General features: G+C 33.8%; 1 protein-coding gene across 1 annotated transcript in view; it reads left to right on the top strand.

Annotated features, from left to right (window-relative positions):
* The window catches only part of CSMD1 (CUB and Sushi multiple domains 1), a 240209-nt gene that overhangs the window by 74346 nt on the left and 139387 nt on the right, over positions 1-26476 (top strand). Inside the window, exons 12-21 of the mRNA XM_066314261.1 lie at positions 119-310; positions 2437-2575; positions 5325-5512; positions 7529-7723; positions 10052-10168; positions 11603-11716; positions 13584-13679; positions 20886-21089; positions 22201-22325; positions 22942-23038. Of these exons, the coding sequence (XP_066170358.1) occupies positions 119-310; positions 2437-2575; positions 5325-5512; positions 7529-7723; positions 10052-10168; positions 11603-11716; positions 13584-13679; positions 20886-21089; positions 22201-22325; positions 22942-23038 (1467 nt within the window). The remainder of the gene's footprint in view (positions 1-118; positions 311-2436; positions 2576-5324; positions 5513-7528; positions 7724-10051; positions 10169-11602; positions 11717-13583; positions 13680-20885; positions 21090-22200; positions 22326-22941; positions 23039-26476) is intronic.

The following is a 26476-nucleotide window of genomic DNA, read 5'->3' as shown; positions in this document are numbered from 1 at the left end:
CTGAAGAGTAAATAATAGTATCTCCAGTTGGAATGCTAATGTGGACATGTGGTGCATTTAATGATTCATAATAAGTATTTATTTACCTTACCTCTTTTATTTCATCATTCCCTTGCAGCTTCCATTGCATCAACTTGTAATGATCCTGGGACACCACAGAATGGCACTAGATACGGAGACAGCAGGGAACCTGGAGACACCACCACCTTCCAATGTGACCCAGGCTATCAGCTGCAAGGGCAGGCTAAAATTACATGTGTGCAACTGAATAACCGATTCTTTTGGCAACCTGATCCCCCTACATGCATAGGTATTAGGATGATGTGTTAGTCTCTATTTAGGACTAATACAGATTGGATTTCTTGTTCAATTACTAGGGATATGGTACTTATGCTGGAGTGATGATTTCTGCAAAACTCAGTTACTTTGTACTTACAGAAAATGTCAGTCTTGTTCTTTTGATTAACAGTATTTTTTGGGTGTGATTTTCTTACTTTTTTCTTAAAACTTCATAGAAGTTTTAAGTTTACAAAGTCAAATAGAAATTAGTGGACAAAAGTGGTGTTTTGGATAAAAAATTCATGTTGAAATGGTTTCATTACAATGTTCTGTGTAATAGTTTGGTCACATAAACATTCATTATTTATTCTGAAAGTATTTATATATATATATATAAAATGTGGTTTTATATATATTTAATATTGAGTTATCTTACAGATTAAATACCCATCCTCTGCAATACCTTGGAAGATAGATACTTATTGGGAAAAGTAGATGCAGAGAAGGGGATCCAAGCAACAATGTTGTTGAAAGAAATTAGATATATTTCCATAGCACCAGGAGACAGTGGATCTGTAGTACTAGACTGTATAAAGATTTCACTGAAGTTCTTGTCAGTAGACAATAATTACTTAGGCTTAGAAGTTTTGCTGAATTTTATTTTTTAGGTCATTAATGTAGGTTTTCTAGGAGTAATCAACATCTGAAAATTTATCTGCTAGGCATAGTAATTTTTAAAATCCTTGTTATTTTCTTGCCTACTGATTTATAATTAAATGAAGACTTACTTTAGAAATTCTCAAACCCAGATACAATATCACTGGAATAAATATAAAGCTTTTTCTTTCTACAAGGCATTTTGGAGAGGCACTTTCCAAAATAGTAGATCCTTAAACAGCTGCAGTCTCTCTGCTTCTCTAAAGTAAAAATACTGTGAAAAATTCAAGAAAATGGAGGATAGTTTCTCTGACTCCATATCATGTAACAGAATTGGAGAAACACATAATCTGCATACTGTCTTTTGGATACCTTATGTTCAGTGTAGAAAGAAATATGAAAATGCTTACTAAACATATTGGAATAATTCACAAAGTAAACATCTAAAGAAAAAATTAAATTATATAGTATGGTGTCTAAGTCTAGAAGATTAATATTTTTACTTTAGTTACCAATTATAATCACTCAGTATTTCTTTACAGTCTGGTATAAAACCCCACAAAACAAACTTAAAAGAAAGAAGGAAATAAGACAGAAAGAAAGAAAGAAAGAAAGAGAATCCCTTTGGGCAAAAATATATACATAGTTACTGTTATTCTTCTATATCGTCAAAGTGACTTGGAAGGGGAAAGCAGATTAAAGTAATCTTTAGTGTAGACATGACAATAGTAGCAACCTTAAGAGTTCTGTAAAGTCATTATATGTCATTTTAAAATTTTCATATATTCCTTACTTTAGAATGCTGACTTATAAATGGAATGGCCTGAAAAAAAAAATCTTTAAAATGTTTAGTGTAGATTCCAAATCCTTGGTAACAACTGGTTTGCACTATATATGTGTTTCTCTTAGTTTAGTTGATTTGGCAAGGTAGATGCAGCCTGTCTTGACTACTTTACTTTTTTGTTAGACTTACTTTTGTTAGATTTTGTAGATGTGATTGTCGTCTATGAGAGTAGGATTCCTTATCTGTTTAAAAGTTCAGTTCACAGTAACTAAAGTAAAGTATTTGATTTTTTGATTTGAGTAATGTTTTACTAAGTGAATCAAACTGGTTTCTGCAACATCTATGGTCAATAGAAACTGCACCCTGAGTCCCCCTATTGAGCTTTCCCAGTTCTTAAAGCATTCCAGTATATAAGAAATTTTCAGCATGACAGAGACAGGATTAATACCAAAAAATATACAGGACTTCCTATTTAACTTAATATTTTTTCCTTTAGAAGGATTTCTTCCTGTACTGCTTTTGAATATTAACAGAGGTCACTTTTTAAAAAGGAAAATAGAATTCTTTTGCTAATAGGAAGGGGAAAGTTCTGGGTTTTTAAAATTATTATTAAATTTGGTAAATGTAGAACCTCATTTTACTCCTGCTTAACAGCCAATATGTGCTTGTGAACTTAACATGTGACCACATTCCTATTTCTTTTTACATTGTGGCAGCTGCATGTGGAGGAAACCTGACAGGCCCAGCAGGAGTTATTTTATCACCTAACTATCCGCAGCCTTATCCTCCTGGGAAAGAATGCGACTGGAGAATAAAAGTAAACCCTGACTTTGTCATTGCCTTGATATTCAAAAGGTACCATTTCCCAATGAATACTATGTTTTAAAGGGTTTAAAATGTCGAATCTAAAATTGGCAGTATTAATAATTTCTTAAAGTGTCTAATTAAATTATCTGGCTACATCTTGGAGCATATATTTAATATGTGCTGTATCATTGGTTCCAAATAATGTAAAAGAAAAATACATAGCTATATGGTACATTTGCTATCCAATATATTTCTAAAGAACAAAACTTTCTGTGACAAATAAAATAATAATCCTTGAAAGACCATATCAATTTGTAGAAATGCTTGATTTATGCTATTGTAACTATGAGTCGAAGCTTAAGTGTAGTGGAAATTCTATCTGTTAGTCAGTTCTATCAGGTTTTTAGAATATAGCCTAAATATCTTTTGCTTAAAATGCATAGATCAGAAAAAAATATTGTTCTACTTAGTCAGGAGATAAAAGACACTGACATAATTTTGTATCATAATTTAATTATTTCCTCTGTGTTCCATAATCAACCTATATGTGTTGCATAGATTTTTACAAGTTGAAGTTCAGGGATATAGCTGTATTCATTTTGTTTGTCATTTATAATTGAATCAGTCTTATATAAACATTTTGCTTGCTATATCTATGGATCCAAATGCAATTCTTTTTCTTTTTTTGATACTGTGTTTTAACTCTGATTTTCAAGCTGGGAATGGTAACACTGGGAATGGTAACACTGCTGTTCACTTCAGTAGAATGTTGATCGGTTGTGATTCTTTTAGGAAGAGATGGTGGCATGTTGTGAATTTTGCTATATAATATTTGTACCCTTTCTCTAAAAAAGAGAAACATAACACCAAAGCAACAGCAACAACCAAACAACAACAGACAAACAAACAAAAAAATCTAGTTTCTTTAATTATGGACCGCATTGTATTTTCTAAAAACTATTGATAAACACAAAATTAAAGAACAGAACAAATTAAAAAATTGACATTACATAATTAAAATACAGTAATTCTGTTATTCTGGTATTCAATCAAATAGCATTAATGTATGAGAATAGTTATCCAGTAATTACATGCTTGGAGATGTCGCATGATAGGTTTAGTAAGCAGTATATTTCTGTGGATTGCCTAAATAATCAACTCAAATGCTCCATTTCAAATAAGAGGAAAGAAACTCAGATTTGTTTGTATTATTGTAGGGAGTACAATATGAGAAATAGAATAGAATTTTCTGTTTATGCTATACTTATAATAAATTTTCTGAATGGTTGCAGTCCAATAATACACACACTTTTCAGTAGCTGAGGTTAGACAGGCCTGGAGTTCTGTGATTCTTTTCTCACATCCTTCTTGTAAATTGCAGCAACATTGGCCACCTTCCAGAGCACAGGGACCCCCCTAAACTCCCAAGACCTTTGGCAGATGATGGAGAGCAGAAGAAATAATGTTTCTTTGACATCTGCCAAATCTACTTTCTTAATATACCGTTTTCTGTTCATTTCACCTAACCTTTCTCCTTCTTGGGCAGTATGGCACAACCAGGCCTGTGCAATTCTCAAGGGACTGGGTTTGAGAGTGTCTGCACAGGATGTGAATGTGGACTGAGAATAGGAAGATGCATTATCTTTTGTCAAATGTGTGTTTCCTACAGAAAGACTGAAAATAAATGCTCTGTACAATTTGATTTTCCATGGTTTTGGTCTTTAGGTTTCCATTCCTTTTATCACTTCTAAAATTATCAACTAAAAATTATCTGGCATAGCAAATATTCTAAAATATTTTTTCTGGCTTATCTTATTTCTTGAAAATAGGGCATCAAATATTATTCATTTTATTTGTTTCCATTTGACATTATGAAAATGTTTTTTTGCTGATTACTTAACTAAAGGTATTATGCTTTTTATCTTACACAATTTGGAAAAGTTTACATCTAACAGTACTAATTGATATAATAGAAGGAAAAATTCTGACCATCACACTTGGGAAAAAGACAAGTATTTAATTATTTTTTTCTACAAAGATAAATAGAAAAAAAGATCTGTTCACCTGACTGAGTCTTTACCTGCTCTTTTTAATGTGTATTAATTTATTGTAGTTTTAATTTTCTTATATTTTCTTCAGTGTTCCTCTGTATGTATTTTTCATAGATGTGCCTGAGATTTATCTTTATGTTGCCTCAGAACTCATCTCAAATTCCTCTAAAAAGAAATTCTATTCATATTATCTTCATATTTACTTTGTAAAACATATAAATGTCAAATACAGTATAAAATAGGTGATTTAGTGAGAAATAATATTAATTCACATTAGTTTATCATGTCTGATATCATCTGGGTAAGAACAAAGAAAAGTTCTGAGATAATGATCTATTCATATGAAAATGTCTCATTTCTAAAACGATACATGTTTGTATTGGGTAGATTTAGTATCATCCATTTCAGCCAACTAAAAGCTGGATTTTTAATTCAAGCTACTTTTCTAGATCATTCCTCTGGTCCTCTGGTAAGAGGCAGTCTTTCTGAATCATGATTCTGTGATCTTGGGAAAGGTGTTTAAGGTAGGTGGGAGGATATTCATAATGGCTTTTGGAAAGCTGAATGAGTTAATATCAATGATAAAAAGAATTCCACAGTGAATTTTTTACTGTGAATCATATTTTAAAAGACATTTATTTCTGGGGAAGAAAACGTGTTAGGCAGAAAATTGGCAACTACCGTCACAGTAATGTTTAACTCATAAAAACCCCAAAGACTTAATTTTTTTCCCCCTTTCTTTTCAGTTTTAATATGGAACCCAGTTATGATTTTCTACATATTTATGAAGGAGAAGATTCCAACAGTCCTCTAATTGGCAGTTTTCAAGGCTCACAGGCTCCTGAGAGAATAGAGAGCAGTGGTAACAGCCTGTTTCTGGCTTTTCGTAGTGATGCTTCTGTTGGAATGTCAGGATTCGCCATTGATTATAAAGGTACTGTTCCCATTGTAGACTAAATAAAAGGAAAAAGATGTTACCTAGTAATTATTGAGATTCAAATCTGGTTTTTTCTGCATGTACACATAACTCAAGTGCCAAATACCTGTACGCATCAATGTATGTTTTAAAAACTATTTTCTGTTAATATGTGAAGGAACACAGAAATCCTATTTCATTAAATCCCTTTCACATTACTTATGCATATTTGCATCTTCCAGAAAAAAAAAAAAAAAAAAAAAAAAAAAAAAAAAAAAAAAAAAAAAAAGGTAGAAGACACACATCAAAAGGAACATTTGGAACATTTGGAAAAAGTTTGACAATAGCAAAAAATGTCAGACCACCTGACTGTTTCTTCTTTCTTGTCAATACACATCAATACATTTTCCTTTCCGCATTGATTTGAATCTACAAATGCATTTTTTAATTAATACTACTGGTTAGTATTTGCATTTTTTTTTTTTGGAGGGGGTGTCTCTAGATAGAGATTGAGTTACACTGACTGTTTATTAAAACCAGACAGTCATCGAAGTTACACTGACTGTTTATTAAAACCAGACAGTCATCGAAGTTACACTGACTGTTTATTAAAACCAGACAATCATCGAAAAGAATCATTGGTTTCTTTTCCAGTCACAGGTGTTGTCTGTGGCTTGATTATAATCTTTGCTGAGTTTTATCAAGCTGGTTTTCAGCAGAAGTGCTACCTCAGCTTATTCTTGACAATTGAAGCAAACCACATTAATGTACTGATGTACATGTTAAAAATGAAGGACAAAAAGATCTAAGAAATACTATATATATATATATATATATATATATATATATATATATAAAAGAGAAAGGAGTGAAAAAGAAGTATAAAATTATTTTTATATTTAGTCTTCATCTATCATCCAGCATCATGCATTATTCTCCGTGTGTGTAAGGTTCTTCTTCCCAAAGTAATTGTCATATTGCCATATATGAAATCTTAGACTGTTTGTCCCTGTCTAAACAAAGCATCAAAGAAATGGGGAAACAATTTGTTCCAGGAAGTCTGCAAGACCTGCAAGGAAAGAAAATGAGATTTTGAGCAGAAGAAGATAAAAGAGATAAAGATGACGATTGAAAATGTACATATACATTTTACACATTGTTACCGTCCCTATTTTTTGTTCTCAGCACAGTGTGATATGAGTTCCTCTATGCAACTGAAAATTAAATGAAATTAAAATGAGATAAAAATAAAAGATACAAGAATAGAATTTTGTATTTAAAATGTTATTGTACTCACTGGACAGTATGTTTTTGCCTAATAATTTAATGGGGTTTTTTATGTATATTATTCAGTAGTTTATAAAAAAAATGTAAAATTATAGAACACTTTTGAGTTGGAAGAGACTTAAGGATCATCTAGTTCCAGCTCCCCTTCCATGGTAGGGACACCTTCCTCCAAACTGGATTGCTCAAAGCCCTATCCAACCTGACCTTGAACAGTTCCAAGGAGAGGACATCCAAAACTTCTGGGCAACCTATTCCAGTGCCTTACCACCCTCATGATAAAAGATTACTTCCTTATGTCTAATCTAAACCTATCATCTTTCAGTTTGAAGCCACGCTCCCTTGTCCTATCACTACATGCACTTGTTGTTTACATGTTTCATGTCCTGGATAAACAGGTCCCCAATTCCTTTCTGGAGAAGACACACTTTTTCTGCAATCTTCCTTCGTCACCAATATACATATAGAGGTGGTGAATTCTAGAACTGGTCATTTTTCTTCTAAATATTAAATACTAAACTTTATTGAGGTCATTCAGCCTCAGCTTCTTTATAATTACCTCTTCCAGATAATCAGTCTTAAGCAAATATCCATGATCCATGATTCAACAATAATAATATATTATTAAGTTGTTGAATAATTTAAACTGACTGAAAAAAACCCCACTGATAATAGTTTTGTTTTGTTTTGTTTTGTTTTGTTGTTTTAAATTGAAAATGTATATAGATTTACTGTAATTCATTTTAACAGAAAAGCCACGGGAAGCTTGTTTTGATCCTGGAAACATCATGAACGGCACAAGAATTGGAACAGACTTTAAGCTTGGTTCAACTATTACTTACCAGTGTGATTCTGGATATAAGATTATTGAACCTTCAACTATAACATGTGTAATTGGTGCAGACGGAAAGCCAGCTTGGAACAGAGCCTTGCCATCTTGTAATGGTATGTACTGTTTGCTTAGCATTTCCCTTGCCCATCCAGTGAATTCAATTTCTCAGATCCTGAGGCTATTTACACTATTTCTATACATACATCTTATGTAAAAAATGAGGTAAAAAATAAGTAAGTGTTGGACTACAGCTTATTCAATAATGTATTAAGTATTTAAAAATGTCTTTAAACTCTGGAATCAACACATATTCATGTAATGATTGCAATGTAATATGTAAGATTCTTTAGACCCTCAGGATTATTTAGAATAGCTATCACAATCATCTCAATACTGCAATAATTGTCATCTTGAAATAAGAATTATAGTTACTGAGCCACAAAACTAAAATAACATCTCAGAACTGTGGCTAACTAATTTATCTTCTATTCCTTTCTTCAGTGTTTGTGTTGTGTATAAATATATATGTATAAGGAACAATTTAAAAAAAATCAAAAAGAAGTAACATGTATTAGTTAATAAAGTCTATAAAGTACTAATTTATTTATGGTGAAAAATAATCTCCTGCAAAATTTTAGATTTTTAATTTTAGAAAAACACAGTTTAGAAGGAAAAATTTCTGTAACTACTTAACTTTAGAGTTTGTCCTAAATTAAATGTAAGTGATACACTTTCATTGAAATGAAATGTTCATGACTTGAGAATTTCACATGGTAATCAGACTTTGTGGCATAGTTTCTCATATCCTCAAAGCAAGGAGAGAAATGAAGATTTTAAATTCATGCTATGTACTAATTCCTTCTGATATTTGAGTTGCACCTCAGCCACATAATCCTGTTCTGCCTACTGTTTAGATCAAACTTCTCATCTTCTATCATTACATTGGATTTTTGAATAATTCATAAAAGAAGCTAAGAGAAGACATGGATTTGTATTATTAATTGTTGCCGTTTTGTATAAGGAAGTCAAATTTTTGCAGATATTTCAAGCATGATTTTAAAGACCTGTCAGGGAGCAGAAAGAATAGGTCTGCTCAGTAAGGACTAAGAGCCAAGGATGTCCAAATCACAGTCTCACTCACTAGGCAGAGCTCCACACGAGCAGCTCTGCAGAACCAGGGGTTGGTAACAGGGCACTTTCACAGCCCCTCATCGATGACCTTGCTGTCCACCTGGGCCACAGGTTCTCCTCTGAGTTAGCTTCCAGGAAGTGGTGAGATTGTAGTCTGCTATATGCAAGATTCCCACAGCAGAGTAACATTGATTTCCTTTGTTTCTTATAGTGAAATGATATTTTCCTTTCTTAAAACTACTTTAATAGCCTTATTTATCCATTTATTTATAAACAAAATAATTTCATTATTGGTTTCTTGGGTAAGATAACTTCTTACAACAATCCATTATTCTAGTGAAAAGTTAATGTTTTAATTAAATAATTTCTCATAATAAAAAGAGCACAGAATTGCATGTAACTAATTTAATACAAGATTTCTAATTTAATACAAGACTTATATTTTAATGAAGACTTTGATAGGAAGCGAGGTCTTTCCTAAATGTGAGAAGAGGGACAGCAATACTCTTTTTTCAGTGTATAGAAATCTGTTTACTCAATATCCAACACAAGGAGATATTTGAACTTAAAAATAGCCCCTCCATCTGTCCCTTACTGTGCCATTTACAGCCTGTACATGGAGGAACCTGCCATGCATACACTGTTTGCTGTTTTTCTCGTGATACAGACAGAACTACTACTCATATAAATCTTAACTTGTCTTGAGGATTTGAGCTCCACTATTCTTAAATATATCTTCTAACTTCTGTAGCTCAAAAAATTTATCTCATCTTCCTGCTTTTTTTTTTTTTTTACATACATGTGAAGCTAAAGATTTTTTTTTTTGATATGTTAATCTATGTGCACTTTTCCTAAGCATCTAGAAAGATATGAAAATAAATCAATTAAAGCATACTTTCTCAAAGCTGAATTTTTGGCATTCTGTGTAGGGTAGTGTCAGCATAGCTATGTATTCCTCTGTGCCATTTTTAATTCTGTGCAGTACCATACATTTTCCTGACCCATTTTAACATGGACACATACAGACAAATATTCAAATGAAAACCTAACCTAAAGCCTGTGTTTACAGTATTATTCAATTAAATAACTTACATTTCCAGTCCTATGTGAATACTTGTAGTCCAGTAAAACTTCCATGTACTCTAATTTTTTCCTGAGAAAGAACATCTAGATATTTCAGTACAGGTAAACCAAATAAAAGCAAAACAAGTAAAGTGTCATTTTGTGATCTTTAGATTTTGTTTTTTTTCAAACTTCACTAGTATAGACAGTTCTAAATATATAATGTGTTTCTTTGTGTTTGTTTCTAGCACCATGTGGAGGGCAGTATACTGGATCAGAGGGAGTGGTTTTATCACCAAATTATCCTCATAATTACACTGCTGGACAGACTTGCCATTATTCAATAACTGTCCCTAAAGAATTTGGTAAGAGTTTTTCTATTGATTTATCAATCAATATCATTTTACTACTGTTCCAATGTCCTTTATGTGTAGTAATGACCCTTAGGTTTACGTAGTATTGCAAATTTTTTGTAAAAAGTAAATATATTCCTGACATGGAAAATGATTCTAGAGTTTTAACCTTTTACTGCTTCCTAGAGTAATCAACTGACTTCGGATAAGACATCTATGTTTGCTATCTAAGCATATCCTGAATACCTTAATTGTTCACATTAATCATCATCGTAGGATAATCATTCATTCAAGCTTCCTGCAAAGTAAAATCAGGTGTCAGAAAACAAGCTTTTCTATTACTCTTACATTGTTACTTTTTGTTTTTCATGTTTTGACAAGGGCAAGATGAGCGGAATCACATTTGTTAAAGGTGTTCAGTGGAGAGAAGGGAAGCAATTTTACATGAAAGTACCAGAAATGTTTATGAAAAATCACAAAACTGATTATTTCAATGTGTCGAAATACTTGGACAGAATCTCTAAAACTCAAGCAATTGTATGTAAGGTGTAGTTTTCTGCAAAGCAGGTCTTGCCTAAGTCCAGAGAAATAGCAGTAAGATTCATTTTACTATTTATTTACCAAGAGGTTTAATTCACAGCAACTAAATGCATTTGGTACTTTCTGTGTACAATGAAACTTGTAAGAACTCAGCTGTAAACAAAACATAAGTGGCTAGAGTGACAAAAATATATTTTTATTGACTTGTTTTTACTTCATGTTTCTATTGCTGTATGATATTTGAATTCAGTGAACTATTTGATATTTATTAGTGAGATGTAATATTAAATTGTTTATTAATACATTTTAAATTATGTACAGCTAAAGTGCAAATTAAGTGCAGCAATATGTCAAAGCTGGGAACACACTGGTAATTTTAATATTTTAACAGTTTTTATAACCTTCTGATTAAACATGTATTAATGCAAATTAAAAAAAAATAAAAAATCAATAAGTTTAAAAATCTTCCTCAGAAAAAACCCAGGTAAGCAACTAATCATATGTGATAATGGATTGTGCTTAATAGTTGTTGTATTTCACAATGTAATTTGGTACAAACCTTTCTGTTTAGATATTCCATTTACTTGTTGGTACCTAAGCAATAAGACTTGCTTGACTGGAGGTCAATTTTGGTGAAAGCATGATTTAATAAATTTGATTTCAATTAAAAATATGGACATAATGAACACAAACAAAAAAATATCTTGCGACTGTTTCATCATGTTAGACAATTATATAACTTGGAAAAGTTCATGCAGGAATTCATTAATAAATAAGGCAAACAAAAATGCATTCTTAAATGTGATTTTGAAGACTAAGTTCTTCTTTTGTTTCCTCTATTTATTTTCCTCTCTATCTTTTTATTTTTCTTTTGTTTTTCTTTTTATTTTTTTTTCTTTTTTGTAGTTGTGTTTGGACAATTTGCCTATTTTCAGACAGCTTTGAATGATGTGGCAGAATTATTTGATGGAGAAAACTCTCAGGCTAGACTTCTTAGTTCTCTGTCTGGATCCCACTCAGGTAATTAATAAAGAAAAGAAGTATACATTTCTTACACAACTCAGTATGGGAAAAAGATAATCAGGACAATATTATGGATTTACTTTGGAAATAAACTTAATGCAACAGGATGCTAAGGGAAATGGAATGCCCTTTTGAATCTTTGAATAAAAACATTATTCTGGAACATATGGTAAGGCAAGAACTGATCACTGAGGCGAGTGTAGAAATAGTTGAATGAAATTCTCATCCCTATGTAAGAGGGCAGATTGGATGGTATAATTGTCTTCTCTGCCCCTACACTTTTTGAAATACACATCTACATAGTCTGAATACCTAATTTCAACACAAATTACTTGTATCTACAAACTGCAATTATCTGTATGCAAACATGCACTTAGACTAAAAGCAGGCCAGCTGTTGCATTCAGGTAACTATAGCAAAATGTTGACCTTGCAAAATCATAATTAAGCTTATATGGATTTCAACATGGTCAAATTTCCAATGTATGAATATATAATGAATGTGTTCATCTTCAGTGATATGTAAGTATATTTTTTATATGTCTAGAGCCATGAATGTGGTTTGTCAAACACTTCTAGTATTTAGATGAGTTTATATGTGAGTTTAATATTTTTGTAGTACAGGGTTATTCATGGCTTCTTAGTTTCTGTTTTGAATAATTAGAGAAGTATTTAATAGGAAAAGAATGTAACATATCTATTTGATTTATAGTAAACATGTTATTACATGAAAAATTCAGTTCTTAATTTTCCCCTGATGAATCCAGTTATTTGTGTAGTAATAAGAGTTCACAAAAAAATTCTAAGATTTGTTTAATTACTGACAAGAGTTCAGCAAATTTTTAAGTTTAAGAGACAGCTCATCCCAGCACCAAATTTTATTGCATCAAACTATCATATAAAGGTTGAAACTAATGTATGTTTTCACAGCAGACATTTAAAAATATTTGAATTTGAACTTCTGATTTTTATTTATTTATTATTCTGATTTATTCCTTGTGACATATCTGATTTGCATTGATTCAGGGTAGGATTCCCCTATATGCAATCACTAGTTGCAGTAATATAAAATTTTTCAAAGTGAAAGAATTATATCCCTAGTTATATATGATATTTTAAATCATCATTCATTTCTGTAGAATTTCATAAAATATGGATTTATAAAGTCCAGGGAGAATAAAATCATTATTCATATATACTGGAGTCATTGTAGAAGTACTGCAATTTTGTCTATAGTGTTTCATTATTGAACTTTTATCATGACTCCTGACAGATATGTGGGGAAAGGAGATAAAGTATATTAAATATTTTTATTAATTCTCAAATCAGAAATAAAATTTGCAATGCCATAAGAAATTTAATGATGTGACATAGTTTATGGATGACCATATGTTTTATTGAAGCCACTTCATAAAACAAGTCATGGATTTGCTCTCTCTCAGTTTTAGTCTTAAAATGATAAACATTTCATGAAGATCCATGAATTACTCTATTTTTCAAATGCTTTTACTTGTTGAATATGTTTTGCAAGGAAAAGTAAAACTCTCAGTCACACAAAAGAGTTAACTAAAAAGTTTTCTAATAATTTTAGCCCCAAGTAGCAGCAGAGCCCTCCAGTCAGGTAGTTTATTGGAGCTCTAGTTCCAACTGCTGCAATAAATTCCAGAAAGTTTCTCTTGTTGAATCATGAAGTCTTTTTATTCTGGCAGTGACAAATTTAGTTTTGCACAATTATGTTATTTATGTTTTCTTTAACTATAGAGGAAAACATGAAACTGTTTTTTTAGCAGTACATTTGATTACGTATTGAAGAGCTATAACTGTTCTTTCTGTTTTGTGTATTTATCTTCTGTTTCCATTTGTAGGGGAGACATTGCCTTTGGCTACATCTAATCAAATTCTTCTGAGATTCAGTGCTAAGAGTGGGGCATCAGCCAGAGGGTTTCACTTTGTTTACCAAGGTAAAGTTGTCTACTTTTTGGTGGAAGACATTGGTGCCAATTTAATGAATTGTATTATTTTTAATTCTGCATAAGTCTTAATATATTACTTTAAATAAGTGTAGTCTTAACCTTTTTCCAGAGTTCAAGGACTTCTCTGGATGGTAGACTGGCTTCCTAACAGCCGTCATCTGTGTTTATACTGTCCAGCCCCACAGACTTGAAAATGTACAGTCTTTCTTTCTCAGTAGTCAGCAATCCTTCCTTACTGCTGAGTGAGCTCAAGGGGTTTCAGAGTGTGCTTAATTGTATTAGTCTTCCTCAGTATTCCCAGCTGAGTTTTCAAGAGTTTTGTTCAGGCTGCAAGGGATTCTGTCTTCTTGAAGAGCTTGGAGAGAAGATTGCTGGGGCATAGACCATCAGGCCGTTTCCTTATTGAAGGGTGGGTAGGAGATGTGCTGGTCTGTTTGTGACCCAGCTGAACCTGAGGAGACATAATGTGCATGTCTGCACGCTACAGCTGAAATGCAAAAATGACACGGCGTGGCCAAGCCTGTCTTGGGCCTCTTCTGGGCAGCTGAGTACACTTAGCTGATCCATGAGTCTGGAATGCAGTCTGGTGACACCTGTAGCACTGATTACAGAGTCATCGCCTGTATGCGCAACAAATGCAGTCCCAAGAGGACTGACTTCTGGGCAGTTCACTACATGTATTGCATACATACCCATTAAGCTTAATGAGACAGTCATTGCACACCTTTACTAAAGTGAAGTGTAAAAAGTAGTTTGGAATAGTTTTAAATAATATTATTAAGATTTTAAGATTCTTAGATTCCTTTTTTTTGTTTGTTTGGTTTTTTTTTTTTTTTTTTTTTTTTTTTTTTTTTTTTTTTTTTTAAGACTGGAGCATGGTCCTAGTTTGACACGACAAATTAATTGAAAGAATCGTCTTACCCCGAGAATATTTCCACAGTTTTAAGAAGCTGGTTAGGACTTATTTTTAAGTCTTCTGCCTCCTATGTTTATAGAAAGATATCACCATGACTGCACATTCTACTTTGGATGATCTCCAAATAGTCTTATCTACCCATATACCCATATTATGCATCAAAAGCGTCTTACACACACGCATTAAACCTTATCATCCAAAATTAACTGTAAAAGAGAGAGACTACAGACTTCTGGAATTAGAAAAGAGCTTTCAGCGTTTGATTTTTTACTCATTTGCATATGAATGACATATTTACATGTTAGAGTTAACACTCCAAAATGTTAATTTTTGTTGATTTTGAAGAATTCATAGTGATAAGCCCCCATGATTCTATTAGATGTATATATACACACATAGATTGCTACTGAACAGGAAGTCTGCAGGTGAGCACAATGCTATGGCTCATTTCAGACATTTGTGTTTTCTATCAATTGCAAGAAATAGATTTTAACAAATGAGAGCACAAGATGAGTTAGGCAAAGTCACTTTTTTTGACTCAGAAAAACCATGAAGCTATTTAAATACCATGGGATTTTAATATATTTTTAGAGCTTTACCAAGCACATTTATATGTGTTTTCATATATTGGCTAATGAGTTAGTAGTATTTAATAAGCTCTTTCTGAGATTTTTTTCTTTTCTTATAAAGCATGTGATCATTCTTCCAATGACCATCTGCTTACTAGCCTCTTAAATGCTTCAGAAATTACATCCACTCTCACATTGAATACAGTAATCTGGTCTGCAAAGTCAATAATTTTATTTATTGCCCTCTATTCCAGGTTGACCTTCTTCCCTATTTACTTTTCCACTGGGCTGATTTCAATTTTGTTTCACAGCAGTATGAAACATTTACTGAAGAATAGAGGATAATTACTATAGAAAATGGAATGCTTCTCTGATACAGCTTGAGAAGTCTAAGTTGACAACACTACAGGCAAAAACTAAAAGGAGGTTCTCAAGAGAAAAAAGACTTATTGCTTGCCTAATTTCACATTCTGTTTTGGGCAACCGACAGATAGGGACTTTAGCTTCTGATTCAGATTTAATGGCTTTTATGATACTACTTTCTGAAAAAGTGGCATTTTTTTAATCTGTATATGCCATCTGTGACTTTATTTCTTTTCTCAGATTATCATATTTCCTTGTAGTTAATGCAATAGGTAAAGAGTGTCATAATATGAGACTGAATTAATATTGAGTCTTCCAAAATATTAGGATCAGATATATTGCTGCATATTGAGAACAATCACCTGTATGAAGACTGGGCTTTTTTTTTTTCAGGCTGTCTTATCCTTGTGTTCCTGCTACGACATCACCTAAGCAACAATAGCCTATATTTTTGTATAACCCAGGCTGCCGTGGTACAGAGTTTTTTCCTTAAAAAGTAAAGCAATTGCCTTTCTACCATCCAAAAATATAGGGGGTTTTAATTAATTAGTCTTTTTTTGCTCATTATAGAATACAAAAAAATGCATGAAGTAATTTATTAGGTCAATTGAGATTTTAAAGACAGTTATCAATAAAGTTAGTATATTGGGATGAAGTAGACAAAGGGAAATAAAAGGAGATTGTGACTTTAACAATCAATTTGATCTAATTTTTTACAAGAATAAAATTCCCACATTGGCTGCTAAATGTAATTAGAGAGCAGAACTAAGACAGTTAATATTAATTTTTATATGTGCTACCACGACACATTATGTCTTGCTTTAAAACAGACATCTTGGAGAGGTGATTAAGCCTGTCATCTCTGAGCTTGTCAGTGTTTAAGAAGGATTTGAAAAATGCCCTTAATAACATTTTAACTTGGTCAGTCCTGAATTGGAAAGAAGGACTAGATGATTGTTGTAGGTCTCTTCCAATGGAAATAGTCTTGGAGGCGTTTCAGCTGAGCTGTCAGTTGTGCCACCCTTGAGAGAAACAGACTGACACTCCTAACTTTATAGTTGTTAGAAACTGTACTACATTTTTCCATGGACTATTTAAATCCCAATTTAAGCAGTGTTCAACTACTTCACTTTGTTGTTATCTATAGCTTGCATTACATCCATTCTTAAGGCAGTTCTTTTTAGGATGGGGGAAAGAGGAGGATAAAAAAAAAAAAGTACCTCATGGTGATTCTGTATCTTTAGCACTTCCTGTCTCACAATAACCATTAATAGAGTATTAGTAAAACTTCTGAAAAACTGAGCAAAAGGTCATTATTAAATGTCATTGAGTGTTTCTTGCTGACAATAGAATAATTTGATACAACTGCAGGCATGGATGTTTGCAGATGTTGGGGCTGATCTCAGTAAAATGACAGCTTTTCATCTGAAACATTGTTTCTGGTATGTGAACTAATTTAAGAGTGCTTTTAAACTGCCTCTGCATTTACTATCATGTTAGAGATAGCTTGCTCACAGGAAAATAACTTTTATAAGGAAATTTTATAATGAAACCAGATGATCTGACATTCTGTGTTAAAAGGTGCTAAAAGATCTAAAAAAAATAAAAAACACAAAAAAACACACACAAAAAAAAAAAAATAGGGATTGCTAGTGCATTTATTTAATGCTATTACCAAAAGTTATAGGATGTTCTTAAATCTGTCTGTTAAAAAGTGTCCTTTGCCTGCACAGTTGTAGGGATTCTCCAGATGTGGTTGCCAGGTAAGGGTTATAGAAATGGGAAGGATTTTTTTTTTTCTCTATAGTTTCCTCCCTTTTAAAAAATAGAGTGAAAAAGTACATAGGAAAAGATGGTATTCACATAGGAGGGTGAGCAAAGATTTTTTTCCACACAATGAATGGAAAATACTGCACAAGTGATGCTGAAATTTTCAGTCAGGTCATGTAGCCTCTTAGATAAGACAGAATAGCTTTAGACATGTGCGAAGCTAATAGTTTAACTAGCATGTGGCTGAGTAGTGACCTGTGTGGGAGGAGGCCATGAGCTAGCATGTGCCATCCACAAACAGCATCCTGTGAAGCTGCTATAAGCAATCTCTCACATGTCAAAATTCTCACTAGTCAGAGGAACATGTGGTGCTTGTTCTCAGAAATATTTGAGAGTGACAACTGCTTTGGGGCAGAGAGAGATGCTTCTGGGTACGTGCTGCTAGACGTGCTGCTGGAGGGGTTGTTGGAGGCACTCTGGAAGGAGGCTCTCCCTGCCAAAGGGCTTGTACCTCCAAAGGGACTGTGGCCAGTGGATGACACTTGCTGGAGTGAGAACACCTCAGAGGGGTGGGCAGCCTGTGAAAGTACTGTGCTGCAGCAGAGGACTTGAGCAACTGTAGCCCATGGATGACCCACACTGGAGAAGAAACATTCAGAAACAGGGTGATGTGAAAACCTGAAGCAAAAAGGAGGAGAAAGATGGGTAAACTGCCAAGTACATTGGTGGGGGAGGTGGAGGAAAGCAAAAAGAGAGCACACACCCCAACTTCCTCTGCTTCCTCTCACCTCATTGATACAACAAAGATGGACACAAGGAAGTTGAGAAAAAGAAGGGGATAAAAGGTTTTTGAAGTTGAGCCTGATGAGAATGAAGTAAAACTGGTTAATTGACTTGGTTGGCTTTGTGTATCCTCTTTCTTTTGAAGTCCTGAATCACTGATCAGAAGTTTGTGTAAAATTGCTAACAAATTAAGCAAAATTAAATATTCATTTCCTGGATCAAAACTGGTTTTTCACAACAACATACTGAGTCCTTTGCTGTCACGTGACTGTGAATGATTTATCTCATGGTAAAAATGCCCATTTGAACAAGTAGCCCTGACCACGGGATGGATTAATGGTTAATTACAAGGCAGAAGGTGTAGTTCCAGGCATATGACAGTCATGTGATTGAGTGCATGAGCAGCCATCATCATGTAGGCAGTTGTAAAGCCGTCATTTATTCCAGTGTAGTCATCACATGATATCATGGAATAAAAAGGTTTGAATAAAATAGTGCTGGTGCAGAAGATGTCTAGGTAGAGAAAAGGCTATTAATCCCAATAAAAGGGCAAAAAAGAGCAAGCTGGCAAAGCTGAATTGACCTGGCAGTCTGCATCTGGCCTGCAGGTTATGATCAGGAAGAACCACGACTGTGTGAAATCCTTGAACTATGGTTTCATCATTTTCCTTTCACAAGTTCAGAATGGTTTCCTGCCATGGTTAGAACTGCATGCATGAGCAAGTTTTGGAGAGCATCTGTGTGATACTGAAGTACTGTTGAGAACTTGATCACAAATTTCTTTATATTTGAACAAAGGCAGGTATATGAAGTTGGCTGAAAGATAAGTTGTGTGTTTAGACTGTGTAAGGTGTTTATCCATTTTGAACACTTAATAAAATGGATTTGCTTTTTGTTTTGCTGTATTGTGCATTTACCCAAGAGTATGCTAGTTTACCTCTGACCACTCCTAAATTCCTGAGTACATTTTGCAATTTACTGTAGCTTTCAAGGTTAAAATCTTCCGCAACCAACCAACATACTGATTTAGAAGAAAAATACGTGTTACTGTATCTGTCTGACCTCGTCTGACACATCAGCTCACTGCATATTAATAAAAAAAGAGAATGTTTTTTTCTATTATATTGCTAGTATTAATTAGTTCTAAATCTTCTTAGAAAAAGCTTTTCTTTACATTCAGTAATACTTGGGCAAACTTAGCTGTTGTGTCTGGTAGTAACACTTAAACGGGTAGAACATAATGTAAACATAAATGCAACTTTCAATGTTCTTCTAAAATGTGTTGTATGTTTAATGCTAGATTTAAGATAGAATTTATTTCAATTAGTGTTCCTTATCCAACTTGTTAAGAAATGTTCATTTTTAGGGCATTTACAAGTACTTAAAACTTAATTATGTTTCTGAATAGAGAAAATGACAGTATAAGAAATAGGATGAGTGTTAAATTTTCAGTATTAATGTGTAGGCTCTATCTACCTTGTCTTTTACTTAATGACCAGGGTAGCTGAACAGGCTACAGGTGGGGATGTGTACAGTTGTGCCCATGAACAGATAGAAATATCACTCTTCACTGTTACAGGTCAGGAAAGGAATTTAAACATAATGCTGTAAAATAAAGCTAAATATAGCTGTGATTCTCCTTACGTTAGTAAGCCAGAAGAACCATGCTTGAAAATTTGCTAGAAATAAAGTGTAACACCCACTTTTTTTTTTTTTTTTTTTTTTTTTTTCCCTGATGCCACTGTGTCATTTACTTAAGGACTAAATGGCAGGCAATTTTCATGGTGTTACGTATTCATATCTAGATGCAGTGCCACTCTAAAACTAATTTTTGAACAAACCAAGCTGATGAAACAAAGACTTTAAACATGTCACTCACACAGAAAAATTGCATAGATTTAATGAGATTATTTGTAACATACCTCTATTTTAGCATACTGTGAAACATGGATGATATTACACACAAATTACACCTCTGTCATTTTCTATATAGATGTTTTTAGTTTGTTTTTAAATTGGCATTTACTAGCTAACTGCAAAATGAAATGTAGCAAGAATAAATTTGATATACGAACAACATGGACAATAGCAACAGTCAGAGGTATAAAAATACCTGTTATCAAGAACAGGGTATAAATAATGAAGCCAAAGGAAAAACTATCCCATGGGCTTCAAATGAATGTTATTATTTTGCTCTTTATATAGTGCTTGCAGTCTTTTAACTGCTCTTGTGTCACATCAGGTTTATGGATTCCCATTATTGGTAAAAATAATTGTTGTCAGAAGAAAACACTGAAATAGCCTGGAGGGTGTATTGTTATCACTTAATATTCTCCAATATGATAAATCAAATATTTGTAAGATATTATGTTTTTTGATATCTGATTAGTTACACCATACAATTTTTCTGGATTGCTAATGACAAAGTTCTAGTGAGAAGCCAAAGGCTTCATATTTATTAAGTGAAGTAGGTGGTAGATGTAGGATCCTGTTATTGAGCATGGCCTCAGAAAAACCCACTGATCTTCTCATGTCTACACCTGTGCATCTAAAGTCGAAAAGTCTCCCAGCTGCCATGGCACTCCCGAGACTGTACACAGGCATAGCCCAAAACCACATTCCAACTAGTAGCCATGAAAGCACTAGTCCGTTCTTTGAGAATACAGGAGCAGAGCAAGTAATATGAATTAAACTCTCTCCAACAAGACACAATCAGCATTTTTATTGGTCTATTTTTATTTTTTTTATGACTGTCATTTGTATTCATTACTTTATATTTTTCTCTTTATACAGCTGTTCCACGCACAAGTGATACACAGTGTAGCTCCGTTCCAGAGCCTAGATATGGAAGGAGAATTGGCTCTGAGTTTTCAGCAGGCTCTGTTGTTCGATTTGAGTGCAGTCCTGGCTACCTGCTACAAGGCTCAAAAGCTATCCGATGTCAGTCTGTACCAAATGCTCTGGCTCAGTGGAATGACACAGTACCAAGCTGTGTAGGTAAGCAATTACGCTTACATTGTCTGTTCTGTCACGTCTCTGCATTAGGATTAAGGAATTGTTTCAGAAAATAGTATTTTACCCATATATTCACTCTCCTTTGATTAATATCAGTCATGCCCAATTTAAAAGAGCAGTTTTCCATATCACAAAATAATTGAGTACCAGCTGGCTCATAGGCAGTATATTGTTTCATATAATGACTTAGATTATATGAACAAGTGTGATGCATATTTTTTTGAACATTCATTATTTTCATGACATATCTACAGCTTGAAATACAGGACAGATTATAATTCTCCAGAATTGTCTTTACCTGTTTTATTACACAGTGTTTGTTGTGTATTTCTATAACACGTAGGAAAATTATTTCTTTTTTCAAGCAAAAGCATAATGTACATTGAACAATGATAGCATTGTTAAGTATAAATAATTTTCTTTAGTCTGTCAATAGACCTGCACTAAAATAATGCTTAGCACTCCAAAATTTTTTTATAAACATTGAAATGTTTTACCTTCTTCCTATTTGGATTTATATCCAAAAGTCATTGCTATTCCTAGGAATTTACTCTAGAATTAATTAGAGTGTTCTAAATATAAATGTAGGTGTCCTATTTTCTGTGTCTTCTGGATTTTTTTTTCTGTTTTCTTGCACCTTGAAAAAGCAAGTCCGTATATGGTAAAAATATTTAAAGCTATGCTACTATGCTGCTTTATCAGCTAGATTCAATATTGGAACTATCTTAAGCTGTGGGTAAATTTACATGATTTCTGTCAATCATGATTGTGCTTAATGTTATGTCTTAGAGTTTGTTGTTACTCTAAGGTAAGACATGAGTAAGCTCTGCTGCTGGGCTGTTCTAGGCTGCATGCATGCAAAATGAAGCTCCTTTCTGAATTGTTTGTTCAGGCAGATTGTATCTTATGCTTGATATCATTAATATATTTTTATAAGATGCATTCTAAGGTCAGATGATTGCTTCATGTCAATGTGTTTATGCTACAAAAGCAAATTATTATGATTATCTTGATCTTAGTAAAATTATTACTACTTCTGTGTTCTCTAAAGTGGCTTAAGTTGTGTAATAATTTGTGAAATGCTTTCTTTCAGTGCCATGCAGTGGGAATTTTACTGAGCGCAGAGGTACTATTCTTTCTCCAGGTTACCCTGAACCTTATGGTAACAGCTTGAATTGTGTGTGGAAAATCATAGTGACTGAGGGATCAGGTATTCAGGCAAGTCTGTATTCTGTCAAGCATGGAATATTAAGTATTTTTTTTGTTCATTTTTCTAAAAATGTCATAAATTAGCAGTCTTATATTTGAGGGGTGAGATGATTGAAATATTAGTGCTTTGGATTCTCACTATTGTTCTTTGGTTAGCTTTATTTTATGTTACTTTATTTTCACATGGGGGGATGAATGAGAAGTAATTAACCACCAGTTTTCTGTTTTAATTGTGTAGTATATTGAAAACAGATCCTGATCCTTCAATCTGATATGCAAATACCAACTCTTTTTATCTGCTGGGTGTTACTGAGGCCCTTGAGAACTCTGAAGCTATCTTGATTATCTGCTCATTTACCCTTTGAATAATTATTTAAAATGTGGCAACACACATGGAAAATCTTTCTGACTTACCTATGTCATATTTTCTAAGAGTAAGCACAATTAAAAAAAAATGAATAGTGATTTTGTATTTACAATCATTTCACTCATATGTCTTTTCTTTGGATCTCTTATTTTTTTATTTTCTTTGCTATGTATTCTCTTTTTATTTTGTTGGTTTTAGAACATTTAAAAATGGACATGGCTTGTTGGCCTAAAAAAATTCTGTGGTCCTATTTTATAGATCCAGGTCATCAGCTTTGCCACTGAGCATAACTGGGATTCCCTTGAAATATACGATGGTGGAGATATGACAGCACCGCGTCTTGGGAGCTTTTCAGGTTAGGATATGACATGATTTAAAAATACAGTTTCATATATAGTTATGCATGTGAGAGAACATGTCTTTATTTACTAACACATAGACAAGGAGTATGTATTTCATCATTTCTGATACCATTATGAAATGTTCTTGTTTTTGGGAGGAGACTTCTCAGGTGGTGTAAACATGTCAATATTCAAAAAGCTTTTATGACACTAAAAGGTTTAACTCTGGTTAGTGTAATTTAGTTGATAATACTTTAAAAAAATCCTTTCTTTTATAGAGGAGATACAGTGATATAAATTGGTACTGACATTCAAGGAGCTTCCTTTGATAGCTTTGGCTTAATTTATTCTTATTAGCTTGCCTTTCTCGTGAAAAAGATTAAGCATTCAATCTTCATCTAAACTCACCAGACCTCACAGAACAAACCGAATTAATACAACTGGGAAATAACAAAACCAGATAATTAGTTGTTTAAAATGTACATCAAGAACATACAATTTTTTTTTCTTTTTATATGGGACATTTTTTTAATAGAAGGAATGTGTTCTGTGGACCAAACCAAGAGAAAGGGATTAAGTCATGAATAATAATCCAGACTCAGGATTACCACTCTGATTCTGGTGTAGCTAAAGCAGGTGGATTTTTGCCTCTCTGGTGTTTTCATAAGCTTTTAAAATACACATGTACATTGCATTAGTAAGGAAATGAGAAATCAATAGAAAGACTTACTGGTTAACACAATGCCACAAGGTGTGGCATATCCCTTTGGTCAGTTAAAGGCAGCTGTCGTCCTGGCTGTGTCGCCTCCCAGATTCTTGGCTACCCGCAGCCTACTCGCTGGTGGGCTAGTGTGAGAAGGCCATGACAATGTGCACGAGCTGCTCAGCAACATCTCAAACATACCTGTGTTATCAATATGGTTTTGGTCACAAAACCAAAACACAGCACCATGCCAGCTGCAGTGAACTCCATCCCAGCCAGACCTAGTCAAAAAGATGATAATATTTTATATTAAATGCTAGTAACAAGGCTGCATGTTAAGTTGACAATAAGGAAAATTAAATTGTGAAAATTAATCTACTTTTGGAAGTGAATTATGTGGCAAATATATCAGACCCATTGGATAAAGAACAGATGAAATTATGCATTTAAAAATATTATTTTTAACAATACTCAAAACTCAAAACACTTCCTTATTATACAAAATAAGTGTGTCGTTTTGTTTTAGCTTAAAAGCCTTCCTAATTCCCAGAGAAACTGAGAAGGACAGGTTTTTGTATTAACAACATTTCATTGGTGACAAAGTAGCATGGATTTATTGTGGATTTGGCTCTTGTATAATGAATGTCGGACCTAAAATGAAGAATTATTTTTCTGCATGGGGACTAGGGAGGAAGAGACTTTTGGGAGTTGTGAGACTGTGAGGGTGCAAAAGCCCATGGGTTTCCTGGTTGGGATTCTCCTTGGAGGCATCAGCTTGAGCTGTTTCTGTGTAAGTGAGCTATGAATCAATGGTTTTATGGGATGAATATGTAAAGAGGGCATGAAATCTTCTATTCTCAAAACTGAACCTATAATGTGATATTGAAACTGAATTCCAGGCATGATTTTATGAGTGGTAAAATGTCTCTCACTAATTCTTTTATGAAACTATTGTCTTCCGATTCACTCTCTGTGGATTTCTTTGTCTTCTAAATACACATTCAAGATATAAAGGTGTACAATTACTCAGAACTGACTGAATTGTGCTGATTATGTCTGAGTTGATTTGGAAAGGTGAATTCTCTGAGTCTGTTTCTTTTTGGTCAGGCTGTAATCACTTCCAAGATTCCTGGATGACTGAGATTACCTGTTTGAGCTCGTTGTGTGCTCAGTGCAACCTTCTTCTCTATATGGCATTGGCTTCATGATGTGCAGAGCAGATCCTTAATTTGAATAGAGGCATATATATGTGTGTGTATAGACATATACAGAGAAAATACAAATACAGTAGCTGTTGACATATGGACAATTTACTCTTATGATGATAGTTAAACATAGAAAGAAATTAGGTTAGAATGCAATCCATGCTCTATGCTTGTGCTAATCAAGAAATACTTAAAATGAACACTGATCTCTGTTCTTGGACTGGAAGTTTCTTAGATAGTTACATAGACTTTCACACATTCAGTGTAGTTTTACCTCTGGAATGAGATACGTTACTCTTTGTTGCCATTGCTGATACTTGAAAGGTACACAATCTACTCTAATAATGCCATAATGGAACATTTAAGTAGATAACCTATTGGTCCTCATTCCCTTTTAAGCCTTTAGGCAAAACTTGCATGCATTTACTGCCTCCTAAGAGTCCTGCTTATTTTCTAGATTACTGATTCTCAATGATAAGGTTAAGAAGTCTGTAAGACTCCCAGTATCCTGCCATGGTATCCATCTTCATGAGTGTTAGATATCTGCACATCTCTAGTATGGAGATAACTACACTGAAGCTGTCCACATGATATCTGTTCCTGCCCTTTAAGTACCATTTCTCTCTATTGACAGTAAAGGAAGTCAAAAAAAATTAGGACACCACGTGTGATTACCACACTGAAACAAATCTTCTATGCTTCATATATCCAGTCTCAGAAAAGGCAGAGGTTAGGAAGTGAACAATAGAATTCCAGTTAGATCATAGAATCATAAAATCATAGAACAATCCCCACTGGAAAGGATGTCACAAGATCATGTAGTTCAACCTTTTGTAAGAAAGGGAACTTAGATGATACTGTCCAGTTGAATCTTCAAAACCTCCAGTGATGGGGACCCTAACATGTCACTTCAGTGATTGCTGCAAGGTGTGGTTGTTCCCATGTAAAAAACGTTCTTTCAAATGTTAGGATGAAACATTCCCCTATGCATCTTGGACCGCTTGCCCCTTGTCTTCTCGTGGCTCCCAGTGATGTGGAGAGCCCTTTAGGTAATGGAATACTGTGATGAGCTTTCCTTTGAGCCTTCTCTTCTACAGGAAGAGGCCTAACTTCTTCGGTCTTCTCTCACAGGGAAAGTTCTCCAGACTTTGATCATCTTTATGGTCCTCCTTTGGACCTCTCCAGTCTGTCCTTGTCTTTCTTGTATTGTGAGGACCAGAATGGGACACAATAATCCAGACACAGCCTGAGAAGTGCAGAGGAGAGCAGCATGATTCCTTCTTTATCTCTGCTATTAATGCCCCTCTGGATACAGCTCAGGAACCTATTTGCCTTCTTTGATGCAGCAATGCACTGCTGACTCATACTCAGCTGGTCCACTGCAATAGTCCCAGGTTCTTTCAGCAAGGCTGCTCCCTAACCACACAAATCCTAGCCTGTAGCAGGCTCTTTCACTTATTCCAACAGACATGTACGGCTTTGCACTTGTCTCTGTTAAAGTTCACACTGTTCTTGCTAGTCTACTCTTTCAGTCTCTCCAGGTC

Source organism: Sylvia atricapilla, chromosome 3 (assembly GCF_009819655.1).
Source record: "Sylvia atricapilla isolate bSylAtr1 chromosome 3, bSylAtr1.pri, whole genome shotgun sequence".
Lineage (NCBI taxonomy): Eukaryota > Metazoa > Chordata > Aves > Passeriformes > Sylviidae > Sylvia > Sylvia atricapilla.
The sequence above is the reverse complement of the archived record's forward strand: the minus strand, read 5'-3'. Positions and strand labels throughout refer to the sequence as shown.